The sequence below is a fragment of the Ambystoma mexicanum genome, chromosome 2p (assembly GCF_040938575.1).
Source record: "Ambystoma mexicanum isolate Mex_15411 chromosome 2p, UKY_AmexF1_1, whole genome shotgun sequence".
NCBI lineage: Eukaryota > Metazoa > Chordata > Amphibia > Caudata > Ambystomatidae > Ambystoma > Ambystoma mexicanum.
The window spans coordinates 841,106,953-841,124,556 of record NC_090923.1 but is presented as its reverse complement, the minus strand read 5'-3'; the positions used below and the strand labels follow the sequence as shown (position 1 = coordinate 841,124,556).

Here is a 17,604-nt window from a genome sequence, read left to right as displayed (position 1 = left end):
CTGCACAGTTAGTGACCCTACACCACCTCTCTTGTTGAGGTAGTACATGGCTACTGTGTTGCCCATCATTATCAGGACATTCTTTACCCAACCCGTAAATAGGGCAGGAAGGTCTTCAGCGCTAGTCTGATTGCCGTCGGCTCCAACAGGGTGATGCATAGTTTGGACTCTGATGGAGACCAACGACCGCTGACTGTCCGATCGTTTTTGTGGGCTTCCGAACCAGTGAGGGCAGTGTCCGTAACTACCGTCATCTCCGGCCATGGTTGCCAAAAAGGTTCTCCTTTCAGAATGTTGTCCTCACAGGCCACTAAAGTTGATTCTGCTCAGAACCTGAAGTAGGTCTGACATCTTGCCCAAATACTGAGACCAGTGGGACCTGAGTGCCCACTGGAGGGATCTCATCCTCAGACGAGCCTCTAGCACCAGAAAAAGTCAGGATGCCATGATGTCGAGCAACCTCAGAAAATCGAAGGCCGGAAGACGCTGGGCATTCTGGAACTTGATGACCACCTGCTGAATGTGTTGAACCCTCACCTCGTGTGGCTAGGCTTTCCCAGAGGAAGCATCCAGGACCGCTGCGATGAATTGGAACTTCTGAGAAGGTATAATGTGGGGAGGGAGAAGCCAGTCTGTGGAGAGAGTGGCAGGTGATGCAGAGATGTTTCAGGACCTATTCATGACAATGGGACCTGATCAGCCATCGTCAAGTAGGGATAGATGTGAACCAGAATCCCCCCCACCCCACCGTGAGACTTGCTGCCACTACCGCAATCAACTTGGTGAAAACCCTTGGGCGGAGATGAGCCTGAATGGCAAAACTCGAAACTGATAGTGAGAACCACCAACGGCGAACCGCAGATACTTCCTGTGCTTGTGATGAATAGGCACGTGAAAGTAAGCATCCTGAAGATCCAACGATACCATCCAATTCTGGAGCTGGAGGGCCTGAAGGATCTGAGAAAGGGTACACATTTTGAACTTGTCCTCCCTGGGGAACTTGTTCAAGTATCTCAAGTCCAAAATGGATCTTAATCCTCTGTCCTTTTTGGGGATAAAAAATGTAAGGGGGGTACAACCCCCTGTTCCTCTCACAGGTACTAGCTCTATGGCATCTTTCTCTAGCAGTATGGAAATCTCCTGTAAGAGGAACATATCCAGAGTTTTGAGGTAGTGGATTCCTGGTGGATGATCCAGTGGCCTTTTTAAGCAAGGGAGGCAGTAACTCTGGGCCACTGTTTGCAAAGCTTATGCATCAGAATTAATGCTCCTCCATTCTTCCAAATGCTGACTGAGCTTGCCCCCCCCCCATTGCAGTCCTGTGGGAATTTCCTTTGGCCTCCAACTGGCTTGACCCCATGGCCTTTCAAAGGAAATTTAGTAGCGAAAGGGATGACCCATCATCCCTGAGAAGTCGGTTGGGAAGGTTGAGGCTGGCTTATAGTGGCAATTAATTACTTGGCTGTCGCTTTGGAAGTCTGCAGTGTTTCACGACGACTTTCATCAGCCTTATTATCAAAAAGGTGTGTGCTGTCAAAGGGCATGTTAAGAAGCCTGGACTCATCATCCGGTGCAAAACCAGACTTGCGTAGCCACGCAAACCTACATGCTATTGTGCTATCTGCCATGGCACTCTGAATGCTATCAGCAGAGTGAAGTCCTGATTGAAGGGATTCACATAGTGTTTCCTTGGCATCCTTAATTATATTAAGGAAGCCTTCCCTTTCCTCTCCCTCAGGAATATGGTCATCTGCCATCGCTATTCCCTCCCACAATGTGAGTGAATTTAGCCAGAGCGCAAGTGGCGTTAATTGATTTAAGGGTCATGCTACTAGCCGAAAGGACCATTTTTGGAAAGGTGTAAAAGGGCTTGTAGTCCCTATCAGGAGGGATAGTAAGATAAGCTGCTGCCCTGGACGTGGATGTGTCAGCTTGCACAACCAGACTCAGATGTTCGATGTTTTGAAAGGAAGTCGGGTTCAATACGGGATGGTTTGTAATTCCTTGTAAGGGATCTGACAGCTGGGTTAGTTTCAGGAGACTCCCAGGTTGCCACAACTCTCCTCTGCAAGGCAGAATGAAAAGGCAAGATATGGTCTCTTTGTGGACTCTTGTCCAATATATCCATCAGGTCGTCCTGCTGTTAGAAATTAGCAGGTCTCCCCCACCCAAGGTATTCTGTGACCCTATTCATTAGCTGTCTATAGGATGCCTCAGGATTTTCAGCTGGGTAGCAAAGTCTACCTCATTTGTCTAGACCACTTGCACGCTTAAGATTTTCATAAAGATTTTCCATTCTGGAGTTTTCAAACAGCAGAGCCTTAGGAACATTCAGTATCCCATCTTCCAGGCCAAATGGTGATGTGTCCTGATCTGAGGTCTCTACCTCCTCAGAAATTGAAGAGAGACTTAAGTATTTTCTGGACAAGGGTTTAAAGCTCTTTTCATCTCCTTCGAAGACATCAATGGCTTTGATGACTTCAACACAGAAGGTTTTGCCTTTGACTGACTCAACCCATGACTCAGTCGTCTACAGAATAGGAGGAGGCCTCTCCTCCACCCAAGACCTCAAGGCTCTACGGTTTTCAGCTCGGGCTCTAGGAGATGCAAGCTTTAACCTCTTTGGACACCTTATCGGCCTTGGGAGGCGCAACAGGGTCGTGGCCCTTCAACGGTTCCTTCGAAGGGGTCAGAGACGCCTTCTCTAATATCTTAATCATCTGAAGATGATGCGCTTTAGAGGCTGACCTACATAGCCAGGACACCTTCCGGTCGGGCGAGGAATCCGAGGACATCTGATCAGTGATGCCTCTTATTAGATCTTTTTTTCGAAGAGTGACAAGAACCACTCCGAGAACGAGAGTGCTTTTTTGAACGCTTTCTCTGCAGACTTACCCCTCGAACTTAGCTCATCACACAATCTTTTTTTATGGCATCGACAATGGACACTTATGGGGGGGGCTGCCTAACCGCAGCAAGCTTCCCCTTTCTTTCCTTCAGTGCCTTTCCTATCATTGATTGACAGGAACCGCAGTCTGCCATTTTATGTTCGATCCCAAGACACCATGGGCAAACGTAATGTGAGTCAGTAAGCGACAGTGGACCCACAAACCATGCACCTTTTAAACACGGTCTCAGGGGTCGACATTTTTTGAAGTAGCAGTCGAGAATCAACAAAAATCACACTGTATCCAAAGAGAAGCCAGTGGAAAAGCAGAACTGAAGTAACTGCATGGTGTGTACTACATATACTGTGCATGACATCAGCCTCGAGAGACGACAAAGGCCTTCAAGGGACATTGGGTCGTCAATGCACAACGTCCCTTTACTGCACAAAATTATTCCAAAGCAGCCGACGCTGGAAGGAGATATCATAAAATGATGAATACGTGGGAGGACACAATCCATTTGAAATGTACATTTCATAAAAAAGAATTTCATATCAACAAACGCACACACAGCATAAAAGCATAGTGCACTCTGGGTGCTTGCTCATGAATACACATTCCACATGTTCTATAATTTCTTTGAGAAACCAATTGTACATTTGTAGACATTTTCTGTGAAGCTCATGTCAAAATGTAAAATGCTTTTAAGTGCAAAACTGGCAGCAGGCATTAGCAAAGAACCGTTTCTCTATCCTTTGGCAGGTTACTAATGGCAAAGAGGAAAACACCTCTGTTGAAGGTCTTCTTACCAGATATGCTGCAGCCTGCTGGATGGTAAGTCCTGCTATCTGCTTGGGGAGGGCTGTCCTCACTGCTGCTCTGAGGGGTCTGGAGCTCCTTGTCCATCTGCTCCCCCCAGTCTGTCACTGGGCAATATCCCTCTTCTGGTGAGAAGGGGCTCAAGGGTTTGGACTCTGGATTCTTGTCCACCATGTTTTTACCAGGAATGGTAATGGTTAGATTTGAATTAACGGCCCGTTCATTTTGCAATGGTTCTTGTGAGGGGCCCATGGCCTGCTTACTCATTTCTTCTGTTTGAGGCGGGGCATCCTCTTCATCTTCCTCATCTTCCTCCTCATCCTCTTCTTCCTCCTCCTCCTCAACCTCCTCCTCCTCCTCCTCTACCTCCTCCTCAGCCTCTTCTTCCTCTTCCCCAACCACTTCTTCCTCATCACTGACATCTTCCCACTGGGCATCATCGTCACCGTCCGGAGCATGAGCATCTGCAGGAAGCACCTCAATCACTTCCTTCTGTATTTGATAAGGAGAGAATTCATTTTAGTGAACTTTATATACATCACACAATTTTACAAATTACTAGAAGTGCCTAGATACTAAAACAAAGTTTAAAGTCAAACCAGAGTTTGAACTGAAGGTCTCACAAAGAGCCACTGTACCTTTGATAATTATTTTTATGATAGATACTCTTTCTTCCTACAGATTTCTGATATGCAAACCTCCCGAGGCATCTGAATTCAGAACGTCAGAACCCATTTTAGTAATTCCTCAGATGCACATTAGTTGGTGGCATTGGGACTTCTGAGCAAAAAGCACAAGAGTCAATCTGGAAGCAGCTCCACAAATCCACGACCCATGTTCTAATGTCATGTTTCGTATTGACATGTAAAGGCAGTGGTGCAAGATGGTCGGTATGCCTTTACATCGACAGTAATATCAATTATTTTGTATCACACTTTAAACAGGACGGGACAAACATAAAACTAAACAAGCATTGGCAATGCCAACAGTTTGGGCTTTTTTGTAGGCATGGGAAAGGCACTTGCCATGCATTGCCGTAGTGGTATTAACTTGCTATTGATGGTAGCAGGTCCAACATGGTGCGCATTTGTATCTACTTGCAGTGCGTCGCAAATGGCGAATACTTCTACATAAGCCAAAACTGTTGGCTGTTCCAATGCTGGTTTTTATTAGGACTTCAGTGAAGAACATGCATAGTGCTTATAAACCTGAAGGCAGAACTGCTTAAACATTTATTACACCAGTAGAACGTTCCCAACTCTAAGTCATTAACCTCAGAAGACTGCTTGGAGAAGACTGCTTGGAGAAAACACTGGCAGGCACTTTGAACTAGCTTTTTAATCAAGCCTTCCCATCAAACTTTGCACTGAGTGCTCCCACAAAAGGTGTTTTGGGCGGGGAGGGGCAGGAGCTGGGTGGGAATGGCCATAGGGATTAGCATGGCCATGGGCAGACAATGGGTGAGCAAATAACAAACACCTACAAGCTTAGTGTCCCTCCTCATATGCCATTTCTCCCCATCTGTACTCCAATGCAATAGTTTGGCCTTATAGGTGATTTTAAAGTTACATCTAATAGCCCAAACTAAAACGAAAAGGGAAGTTCTGAGAGGCAGAGTGGGGCTTGCCCCTCGCCTGGTTTTAAAAGAATGAAAAGACATCCTTACAATGCAAAAAGCTCACGCAGTCGGGGCATCTATGTGATGGTATTGATCCATTTTCCCTCAATTTCATGAGCACAAAAGCATCGCAAATACATGTTGTAATTTATATACATGATGTTTTGTGCTCTTTTGGCATGGCTTCTGCCATTTGCATGGCTTCTCTGCGCTTTGGGTAGTCCAAGAGGCAAGGTAGGGTGGTTGGTGAGGTAGCAGAGGAGATCAGTTACTGCTGAAACAGCAGTGCTAATCTGATTGACACAACCATGCTCCGGTGCGATAAGTATCAACGCATTAAAAAAATATGTGGTGATGTATGTGTTGCAGGTTATCCTTCAAGGCAGTAGAATTGCTTCACACCAAATGGCATGCAGAGGCATTTTCCTAGCCGGCATAACAGGATTCACAGGGAGGCAGTTGTTGGGGTGGCCATTTTGTTGTGAAGGTCTAGAAGAGAGTGAAGTGTGACAGTGGATAGTTGCTGTACTTCAAGATAAAGATGCATGAGGAATAAGATTGGTGTTAGAATCTCAGTGTGTAGAGAAACAAGGATGTCGGTCAGGATACAATTCTACATTACATTCCAGAGACTCAGTGTATCGAGGAAGACTAGTCAGATTATGTGGGAGATGTCAGGAGGGGAATCCTACAAACTGACATTTTATAAAGAAAGGTACTCAGTAGTGACTACTGTACATTTAGTCCATAATTCAAGTTCCTACATAAAAAGATATAGTGAAGCAGTATTCTATACTAATGTAACTAGGCATGCTGGCTCCTATGTGTGACCAGTCCTGCCCTGGATCCTCCCTTGTGCATGCTCCCGGAACAACCACCAGTCCTTTTTCTTTTTACTGTGCATAACTATTTAAGAGACAGATGGAGGGCTGTACTGTGGAACGGACACTAGGGGATGTAGTCACTACGATGTGTCCCATCCTCCTTCAGTCAGACTCATGAAAGATAAACCAGCACTATGCACAGTTGGGAGTTAAAACCAAGAAATTCTGAAGTGACTAATAGGAAAGACTGAACGAATCAGCCACGAATATTGTGGAGGACCCACTGGCCAACTATCACAGCAGTCCTCAAGATGGCATCTAGAAGTAATGTTTTTAGAGTAAGGTTTTGCTGCTGTGGCCACACCACAGATATCCTGTAAAGGTACATACGTATGCAGCCCTTTACAAGGGGAATTTTCCACTACCTTTTAAGTGTGCAAGATGCATCATCTATCAAGCTGGCAAGAGTCGCATTGGCCGCAGCAGAGCACAGTAAAAGTTCCTGGAGTTCAAAAAAGCTGATCCAATGGCCTGAAATGAGCGAACAAAAGCCCAGCAATGCCCAGAGTGGAAACCTTTTCTGCCTCACAGAAAAGGTCAGGGTAAAATAAAGTAAGGGCAAAAGCCTAGGGTTTTGGTAACCATGACAAATGAGAAAACCAAAAAATGTGAGTTTATTTTCTTGCTTTTCTGCTAGCTTTTGCAAACTTGCCAAATTCAGATTTCCAACATACAACCCCTTCCAAAATGCTGTCCGGCCAGATTGGAGCCATGAAGTTCATCCAGGTGATGCATGACCTCTACAGCTCATGGAAAGTCTTCAGGAATTGAGTGGGTTGTGGGGAGCATTCGAGAAGGGCAAAAAGGAAATTGCTATCCAAGGGACGGTAAAAGGCATCCCCAGAGAATTGTTCCCCTGATGTCCCTATGAGGCAAAGAGGGGAATTCTTGTAGTAAAAAAAGATCCATCAATCGGAAAAATAGGGGCTTCTAAAAGGAAGCCTCTTGTAAATGCCAATCTTGTACATAAAGCAATGAATGCTTTGGCAAAATCCCCCTTTTTAGGTGTAAATGATGGCCCTTTGGAGTGTTCTCTTCCTCATCATGCTTTGGGTTCCTCTTCACCCTCAAGCATGGTGTCCCCAGGGTCCTCTGGAGTCCTAGATAGCAGCCTGTGTATTAGTGGTGTGTTTGGACCAAGTGCAGACACGCTGTGCTATCTTGCTGGCCCTTGTTTGACGAGGCTCAGGGGGTGGAGACAGAGCACTCCCTCATTATTAACTATGCCTGCTGTGGGTCACCAGGGTGGATCTAATCCTTGTGTGAGCACAGCCCAACACCAGCCAAACAGTTGTTCTAAGCAGGAGTTACGGTCCTTTGATCTTTCGACAGGTGATGCCCACGGGGCAGATAGAGAAGCACAGCCCCATGGGAGGTATTTCACAGGGAAATGCTGGCCCGTTTCAGGGGAATTGGACCGAACACCAGATTTGCTTTCGGGCAACTTCTACCCCATTAGATCATCCTCCTCTTCATCATCATCATCCTAATCTTTCTCAGCGTTTTATTCATCATGCTCAGCGGAGCCCAAGAAAAAACCTCCTCCTTTGGAGGCAACTACCATGTCAGCTTTGACCCTTGTCCTCACTTCGCTGGTTCATTTGGAACAAGTTACTTACCTGTAACTGTTGTTCTCCAGCATGGGTCTGGCATGGATTCACATGCTCATGAATATTCCCCGTCGTCAGGCTGGGAATCCTCGGTAAAGAAAAATCAGTATCAGTTTCGTTTCTGATCTGTCTTTCGTAGTAGTAACCAATCACTGATCTCTGCGACATACTGACCACAGCCAATGACTGCCATCTCCCTAAGCCCCGCCTCTGGCAGCCATCTTCAGATTTGGTAGCACGTGAAGTGGCAGTATGACCAAATGAAGAGCCGCAGAGGGGTAGGCGGGAGGGTTCGCATGTGAATCCATGCCAGACCCATGCTGGAGAACAACAGTTACAGGTAAGTAACTTGTTCCTTCTCCCGCATGGGGTCTGGCATGGATTCACCTGCTCATGAATAAAAGAATACATAGCAGTACACACATGCACAACCATGGGAGGTGGCAAAGGCTCAACATTAAGCATTACATTCAAAACTCAACATTAAGCAATTCTTACCTCCTCACCAGGCTCACCTTAGGCGAACAGGTTGCGCAGCACTGCTTGGCCGACCCTGGACTCCTCCCTGGAATCCCGATCGACGCAGTAGAATTTCGTGAAGGTGTGCGTCGACCTCCACGTAGCAGCCCTGCAGATGTCCAGCAAAGGCACACCAGATAGGAACGCCGTGATAGCTGCGATCGCTCTGGTGGAATGGGCTCTCGGACGGCCAGGCAGCGGTCGGTTTGCCAACCTATGACAGTACATGATACAGCCGGAGAGCCATCTGGAAATGGAAGCCTTCGAGAGAGCCTTCCCCTGATTGACAGGTCCAAAGTTCACAAAAAGTTGTGACGTATTCCGAAAACTCTTTGTGCGGTCCACGTAGAACTTCAGCGCTCTAGCCACATCCAGCGAGTGCAAAGTCCTTTCAGCCGGCGACGAAGGCGACGGGAAGAAAACAGGCAACACCAAGGGTTTGTTGAGGTGGAAGTCCGACGGCACCTTGGGCATGAAGGAGGGGTGCGTCCTGAGCACTACCCTCGTGTCGTGAAAAGTCAAGTACGGGGGCTTGCAGGAAAGGGCCTGGATCTCTCCCACCCGTCGTGCGGAGGTGATGGCCACAAGAAACGCTGTTTTCCACGACAAGAATTTCAACGGAGCTGAGTGCAGAGGCTCGAACGGAGGTCCCATGAGCTTGGTCAGCACCACGTTGAGCTCCCACGCCGGGGTCGGGGCCTTCACCGGCGGGAACGATCTGAACAGTCCCTTCATGAATTCTTTCACCAAACGATGAGACCACAAAGACGTCCGTCCCGTGGTTCTGGTGTATCGGGAGATCGCAGCAAGATGAATCTTGATGGAAGCGTGCGCCAGTCCAGCCTTGGCCAGCGTCAGCAGGTACGGCAGTACTTGAGGAGCCGTAATCCGTAGAGGGTTAATCTTCTGTGCGTGGCACCAGACAGAGAACCTCTTCCATTTGTGTCCGTAGCATTTAAGAGTTGAGGACGCCCTGGCCTTTGCAAGAACCTCTCTGCAGTCGGCCGGTATGTTGTAGCCTCCAAACTCTAACACTGCAGTAGCCAGGCCTGCAAGTTCAGTGACTTCGGGTCGTGATGGAGGATGGCGCCTCCTTCCCTGGAGAGAAGATCTGCGTCCACTGGCAGCTTGATTGACGGGGATGCTGACAAGTCCAGAAGGTCCGGGAACCATATCTGCCTCGGCCACGCAGGTGCGACGAGGATCATCCTGCACCATGACCTCTTGAGCTGGTTGATGAGCCGGATCAGCAGCGGCAAAGGAGGGAACGCATATAGGAACAGGCCCTCACAGGGGAACGAGAAAGCATCGCCCATGCTCCTCGGCTGGGGAAACCTGCTGGCGAACCTCCGGCACTTGGAGTTCGTCGCCGTCGCGAACAGTTCGATCTGGGGTGTGCCCCACCATCGGAAGAGGTGGTCCACTAGATCCTGTCGTAGTTCCCACTCGTGGCACGAGCGCAGCTCTCTGCTGAGCAAGTCGGCGATGGTGTTTTTTATTCCTGCCAGATGAAACGGCACCAGAAACGTCCTTTGGGCGACGGCCCAATGCCACAGATCCTGCGCCTCCTTGCACAGGGCTGGGGATCTGGGACCGCCCTGCTTCCTGATGTAGAATATGGTGGTGGTGTTGTCGGTGAAGATCCTCACCACCTTGCCCTTGAGGGACGGAAGAAAGGACCTGAGGGCCCAAAACACTGCACAGAGTTCCAGGACATTGATATGGAGGGACTTCTCCGTCTGCAGCCAAAGGCCCCTCGCGTGCAGATTTTCAGTGTGCACTCCCCACCCTTCCAGGGAGGCATCCGTGGTCACTGTCTTCTGGTGGCCCGGGGTCTGGAAGTCCATGCCCGCCGTCAGATGCGCGCGGGTGCCCCACCACCGGATAGCTCGTCGGAAGCTCTCGAGTGTGATCCTGTCCTCGAAGCTGCCCGTCGTCTGGATCCAGCGAGCGTCCAGGAACTCCTGTAACGGGCGCATCCGAAGCCTGCACAGGCGGATGAGATAAATGCAAGAAGACATCATTCCGAGGAGGGACTTGATGGACCTCACCCTAGCCGCGTCCGCAACCAGCATCCGCTGCACCTTGGCCAAGAGGGCCCTCGTCCTTTCCTCCGACGGAGAGGCCAGAAGCGCCACTGTGTCAAGCTTCGCTCCCAGAAACATTGCGTCTTGCGCGGGCACCAGGTGGGACTAGTTTATGGAGAATCCCAGGTGCGTGAGTAGTTGGACAGTCCTCGCTGTGTGCTCCGCGGCAAGCTCCTTTGTCGTTCCTCGGATGAGCCAGTCGTCCAGGTAGGGGTAGACGTGGATCCCCTCCAGGCGCAGCCGCGCCGCCACCGGTGCGAGGCCCTTGGTGAACACCCTGGGTGCCGACCTCAATCCGAAGGGAAGGGCTCTGAACTGGTAGTGACGCCCTTGGACCACGAATCTGAGAAACTTTCCGTGTCCCTTTAGGATGGGGATATCGAAGTAGGCATCCTCCAAATCCAACGACGACAGGAAATCGCCCTCCTCCAGTTGACCCAGGACGTGCTGGAGGGTGACCATCCGGAACTTCTGTGCCTTGATGAATTTGTTCAGTCGTCGTAGGTCCAGGATGGGATGCCATCATCCCGTCTTCTTCACGAGGAAGTATCTTGAGTAAACTCCGGAGCCCCAAAGCCTCTTAGGGACGAGCTCGATGGCGCCTTTCTTGAGCATCGCCTTTACCCCCAAGAGAAGTTGAGGGACGTGATGTTCCTTCCTGGCAATAGGGGGGACGCGCGGGCACTTCTTTAGAAACTCGAGCGCGTGACCCTGGGCCAGGGCATCCAGCACCCAACGGTCGGTGGAGATGGACTCCCACACGCTGACGAAGCTCACCAGCTGGCCTCCCACCGGGGTGCTTCGGTGGGGGCCCGACCCCACGGCCGGTTCAGTCCTGCTTCGACGAGGCTTTGCCGCCTTGTCCTCCTTGGCGACGACGGCCGGTTCCGCCCAACTTGCCTCGTCCCCTGTAGGCTTCCTGTGACGACGAACGGGCCGCTTGACGATAGGTGGAAAATCCTCCGCCGGAACCTTTGGAGGCACCCTGCTTGCCACCGCCGCTCCGAAAGGGCGGCCGTCGTTGCTGGAGAACACCAAGAGCCCGGGCCGTCTCTGTGTCCGTCTTGATGGCTTGTAGGGAATCGTCCACTGTTTTCCCAAACAGGTTGCTCCCGTCGAACGGCATGTCCAAGACTCTGGCCTGCACGTCCTGACGGAAGTCAGTTGCCTTGAGCCATCCACGCCGTCTAAGGCACACGCCGTTGCCCAACTGGCGACATCCAGTGTCAGCGATGTCCGTCGCTATCGTAATGGCGTGGTCCGAAGCCACTTCTCCTTCCTGCAAGATCTCTAGGGCCTCCGCCCTCTTGTCGTCTGGTAAGAAGTCCAGCAGGGGGGCGATTTTTTACCACAACTCCCTGTTGTAGCGGGCTACGATAGCCAAGGTGTTGTCAGTCTTAATCGTCGTCGCTGCCGATGAGATGACTCTGCGTCCCATCGTGTCCAATTTCTTGGACACGTAGAGGCCGAGGCCCCCCCCCCGCTTTCTTCCTGGCCGCCGCGGAGACGACCGAGTCCGATCCCTTCTCGCAGGCGTTGTGGATGGGTTCTTGAGGAGGGCGAGACCCTCATCCCAGATATCGTCCAGTAGAGGTACAGCGAGGACCGTCTTCCTCTTGGTCTCGCGCCGTTGATAAAGGAAACCTTCCTTCTTCTCTTCCGGGCAGAGCTGGAAAAGCTCGGATGCCCTGGCGATCATGGCATGAAACGATCCAATCTCGTCGGGCGGGGAAGCCCGGGGAGGAGGTGACGACGGGAGATCCTTGTCGTAAACCTCGTCGTCTGTACCCGTCGCGGCCGTGTCAGTCCCCGTATCATCCCCACGGGTCGTGGACGGGAAGGAGGGCTGAGCAGGGCGCGATGGTTGAAAAGGAGGTGGAGGATGAATCCTTCTTCTCTTAGGAGGAGGGCTCCCAGAAGGGCCTGGCTCTGGGTCCCCCGTCGGGAGCGGTTCCTCCGTTGGTGGTAACGGCAATCTCGTCCTCATCTCCGAGCATAGGGACTGTATAGCCAACAAAATGATCGCCGAGTTGTCTTGCGGCACTGGTTGAGGGGATTCCGACGGGCGGTCAGGAGCCCCGTCGGCACCCTCGACGTTCTCGTCGTCTCCCATGTCGGGGTCCCTCCCGACAGGCTGGTCTTCTTCCACGCCAACGCCGTGGCTTAAGACTTCGATCAGCTCCTCCTCAGAGGTTGAGGCCGAATCCACGACAACCTCCTGCTCCCCCTTTATCTTCTCCGTCGGAGGTTTCACGGGGGTCCTGTCGATGGGCATGGAAGAGGACTCCCTCTGCAGTGGCAGGGAGACTCTGGCCCCCGAGGTCGCCACCACTGGTGTAGCCTCCACAGGCTGAGCCAGGGCCGCCGCGACTGTCTCGATAGAGGCCTTGGCCGGGTGGATCAAGGCTTTCAACCACCTTAGGTGCGCTCACCGCCTTCTCCTTGGGGGGAGGGTCACCGCCTCGCTCCCCCTCTGATGGGGCCTTCGAGCTCGACCGGGATCTCTCCAGGAGCTTCGCCGGGTGCTCTGCCTTCCTCTTACCCGAGCCAGAGCGTTGGCTCGTGGTTGATGGCGCCGGGGAGGATGCGCCCTGCCTGGCACCCATAGGGCCCGACCGTTCGGCGCTCCCGGTGCCAGCGGACTCGCGGTGCTTGGCCTTCTGTTGGACCCCCTTCGCCGGGGCGCCCTCAAAGGTCTTAGAAGACCGCTCGGACTTCTTCTTCTCGCCTGACGGGCTCTTCCCTTCCAGCCAGTTGGCGAGACGCAGATGGCGGTCCTTCATGGTCCGCTCCGACATATTGCCGCAAAACGCACAGTCCTTCTCCACGTGCGTCTTGTCCTCATGCAGGCAGTAGAGGCAAAGGGAGTGTTCGTCCTCCTTAAAGACATTCTGAAGCTGGCATCCAGGGCAGACCCTGAACAGCTTTCCAGGCGTCGAGCTTCCCCTTCTCCTGGGCCATGACCTAGATGGGCCTGAGAAACTTCTGGAGTCCTCCAAAAGCGTGGATCGACGAAATCTTCACCCTTGAGGGGCGTAGAAGAATCCGACACGGGTCCCCGTTGATCGGATAACGAAACTGTGGAGCTTGAGGCTCTTTTGACCGAAAAAGAGAAAATTTTCCTAAGAAAAAGCGCGAAAAAAGCACTAAAGCTCGAGAGCAATAGCACGAGGATCCCAACACTTGAACGTGCAGTAAAAATCTGAAGATGGCTGCCAGAGGCGGGGCTTAGGGAGATGGCAGTCATTGGCTGTGGTAAGTATGACGCAGAGATCAGTGATTGGTTACTACTACGAAATACAGATCAGAAACGAAACTGATACTGATTTTTCTTTACCGAGGATTCCCAGCCTGACGACGGGGAATATTCATGAGCATGTGAATCCATGCCAGACCCCATGCTGGAGAAATATGAAAATATCAATTTAAACACCATGGAACAGAAACTCCACCTGAGCATGCTGCATTCAAAGGTTTATTTATTGAGGGCGTCTAAAGATAGGCCAATCTCTTTGCCCTCTGTTTACTTGAATTCCCAGATTATTGGTCTGGAAACTGTGGGGGTTATTGAAGAAGATCTAGTGGATTTGGTCATGATAGAAGATTCTGTGATGATGAGGTCTAACGCGATAACTCATCCAAAGGCTGTCTAATATTTGTTAAAATGATAATACAGAATTGAATTATTCATTTTTCTACCAAAGGCGTAGGAAAACGCAGGGATTAGTACAACAGTTTCTGGATTGTCAAGAAGAGAAAAAACAAACATTCAACTCCTCTTTGCACGTCAATAAGAAGCAGCTTAACATGTTAGAAGAGAGACGCTTGGGGACACTGAGGTCCTCTGAAAGTCAATATATTAATGGAGGAAATTATGGTTGCGAAGTATGTGAGGGGTCAGAAATGTGAGGGTGACAACTTTGTGAAGGTTTTTCATACAATTCCATTTTATTATTAACTCAAAAGCATTTGATTAACGCCTCATTGTCCTCGGCCGAGGATTTCCCTGTCTATTAAAATAAACTAAAAGAACCACTAACAAAAAGATTCAGTCCCTCACACTTGAACATACAACAAACTCAACAAAGTAATATATGTCAATTCAGATCTACCAGAAATAACAGGTATGTCATCACCAGGTAACTGTTTCTCCTTGTAACCTGGGTGAGTTTCCCTTCCCCAGATTCAAACAGGATTCCAATCAACAGTCCAAAAGAATAAAGAATAAAGAGTAAATAAAGTTCCTCTTGCTACAGGAAAGTCTCTCACTTGGACTTGACAAACAGTTCAAAATGTTCATCAAATCTATGATCTCTCCACTTGGGGCAGAGATTTCTACACAACTTCTCAGAAAATAAGTATATTTCCACAGCTCAATATTTAAAAAAAGAAAAAAAAAAGTCTTCCACCAGGATAATTCTTTAACAGTTCACAAAATACTTGCATGAGCAATATTGATTTGACAGGATGATTCCACAACTATTCATAATGTGCTTTTGTGGTCTTGCCACTTCAACACACCCTCCGCACCACAGTACTTAAATGACTCCTGCCAGGCCTACAACTACAAGGTCTCTTTTGCCCTGCCCTGTTGTACTCTTCTGCCAGGCCTAATGAAACTACTACTACTTCTATAAGTATGCCTGTGGTTTAGTTTTACTTCACACAACTAATAGGGTCTTGACTTTCCACATCAATTTTGACTACTACTTCTGGGAAAACATAAGACACATTAGTGCGGTTTTTTCCTCACTTTTGATTGCCAAATACAATGTAGACTATTCTCCCCTCCTCCTGAATACCTTTCCGTTTTCCCACTCTTGAACTAACGAAAATGCTGACAATGGCTTCCTCTCACTCTTTCTAACGTGGCTTAGGCAATGCTCGTTTAGGTCAAACCCCCCTAATGCTTCTGTCTCCCTCTAACAATAGGTTATATTGGTTTTCAATTGCCCTCTCTTGGCTTTGATAATGCTGGTTCTCTTTGTTTTGCTATTGCCCCCTTAACTTTGGCAATAAGTCTGACCTTCCAAGACACAAAGATACTTTTCTGGCCCATTAGCCAAGTTCTTATCTTATCAACTTGGTATTCAAAGTAATTAGTATTCGGCTTTACATCAGTTCAATATTCAAAATACTTTTGTTTCTGGCACTTTTACTCTGTTTACATGCAATCGGCATTCACAGTACCCAGACCTGGCCAGCCATCGATCGCGGAGCACTGCAGGTTCACAGTAGACTGGACTACTCAATGGGTTTGGCGTGTGCATCTGCTCGCTCAGCTGCCCTTGGTTCTTCCGCTTCTTTTTCCCTGCTCGACACAGGAAATAGCTTTTCTGTATTTTCCTCAGCCCACGCCGGTTGGAAAAGGAGCTTTCCTTGCTTCAAAGGCTCTGTGCTGCTCGCCTACCACCATAGCCCGCCTTAAACATGGGGAAAGCTTCTAAACTTCCTGCTTCCCGCCGCGCAACCGCTGCAACCACGATCTTCAAGGGGAAAGCTTTTTGGAATTATGCTTCCCACTGTGCGATCTCTGCAACCAAGGTCTCTGCAGGAAGAGACCCTCTCTGAGCCAGCAACCATTTGGCAAGTGACAGCGGCTCCAGTGTCTCTTCTCCTAGAGCTTTAACTGCAATGTGGAGTTATAGCAACCACTCCACCTCCCACTACTGCTCTCTGCTACTCTGTCCTACTCTCTATGACCTGCACCTGAGGGAGCCTTTTATGCCTCCCAGTCTCCCTCAGGTGTGGGTCATTAACCCCTATTAGCCTGCAACTTGCAGCTCAGTGCCTCTGCATCCCTCTTCTTAGTCCAAGTACTTTGGGAACTGTGGGACTTTTAGTCCACAATATTCAACTTACTTTTATTAAATGGGAATAGGTTTACAAAATGACTTTCTATCCTTAATTACATTTTCTAAAGGATTGTTAAAAAGGATCTAATGAAGGGTTTTGCTTTAAAGGAAATTTAGAGTTTTCAGAATTTAAGATGTCATTATTTAGAAATTCACTTTTAACCTTCACCTGTTGATCACCGGAGTTTTCAACTTTATACATGGGCATGATTGTGGAAGGGGGATTTTAACTCAAGTCTTCACCCCCCATCAAAATAATTAGCTTTGGGAAAGAAAAGCTCCTTCTGACAAGCCATCACAGATTCCGGTGTCACGGACACTTCCTCCTCTGAGGAAGACAAATACTGTGTTTCTCCCAACAGCGTCCTCCCGTTTCTTTGGGGACCTTCTCCTCTGAGGTGATCCTCCTGGCTAATACCACCCCCAGGGTCCAGATCAGGTAGCAGCTGCCTTCCCCATGCCACCTGGGCGAAGATTTTAGGAAGGGTGTTTGGGAGGACTCATCACATGAACCTCCGCTGGTTAATTTTGTGTTATTAGAGTGGCTTCCGATATCCATTGGTTGGATTACATTAAATAGATCAAATGTGCTAGCTTTGTTGATAACTGTTGAAAACGTAGAAGACATTCAGTCAGTTGATATAATGCAAGCTGAGTTCATTAATGATAATGTTATGGATAGGGTAAGTTACATTTGCGGTCTAAGCTATTAGTATTAGTCTGAAGCTGACAGATTACTGCCCTTGGGTTCAGAGGTGAGCTCTTCCAAGGCAGTTACAGTTGTCCCTTAAGTCAAGAGCTGTAAAGAGACATCAAGGAGATTGCTCAATGATTTACCGTGGCTCACCATTTCATGTTCTGTGGGAACTACTAATCATAGGAAAATCTGCATCAATAACCTCACCTCTAATACAGAGAGGGGTACTCTGGATTGGTCCTGGTTAGTGGGGGCTTTGAGCAGAGAAAGTATAGCAGGCAGGGATGAAGCCCTGGTAAATGCTGAAGATTTCATCTTGGAACATACAAGGCACCACACATTTGTTTAACAAAGTTGTTGCAAAGTTGGATAGTAATGATATATGTATATTTTTTTTCAAGAAATGTGGCTGGACCAATTACCATTATTTGACGGTTATTCTATTTTTATAAACCCTACGGTAAAGAGCACTCTGGCACATCCATCGGCAGGATTGCTGATCGGAGTTCGAAATGGTGTGGGTCTTTCGGGCTCTAAATGGATTGACCCGAAGCAATCAGGTTATTTAAACCAGTCATTCACGTTATGAGAATGTTTATTGGAACCCTGCAGAGATAACCCAAAGTA

At 49.1% G+C, this 17,604-nt stretch overlaps 1 protein-coding gene across 12 annotated transcripts in view; it reads right to left on the bottom strand.

Annotated features, from left to right (window-relative positions):
• CCDC9 (coiled-coil domain containing 9) overlaps nt 1-17,604 on the bottom strand; it is a 1,357,226-nt gene that overhangs the window by 399,982 nt on the left and 939,640 nt on the right. For all 12 annotated transcript variants that reach the window (XR_011302042.1, XR_011302041.1, XR_011302040.1 and 9 more), the window contains one exon: nt 3,698-4,199. Coding sequence is in view for 9 of the 12 variants with exons in the window: in XM_069644545.1 (XP_069500646.1) it covers nt 3,698-4,199 (502 nt within the window). In the remaining 3 variants the exon portion in view is untranslated. The remainder of the gene's footprint in view (nt 1-3,697; nt 4,200-17,604) is intronic.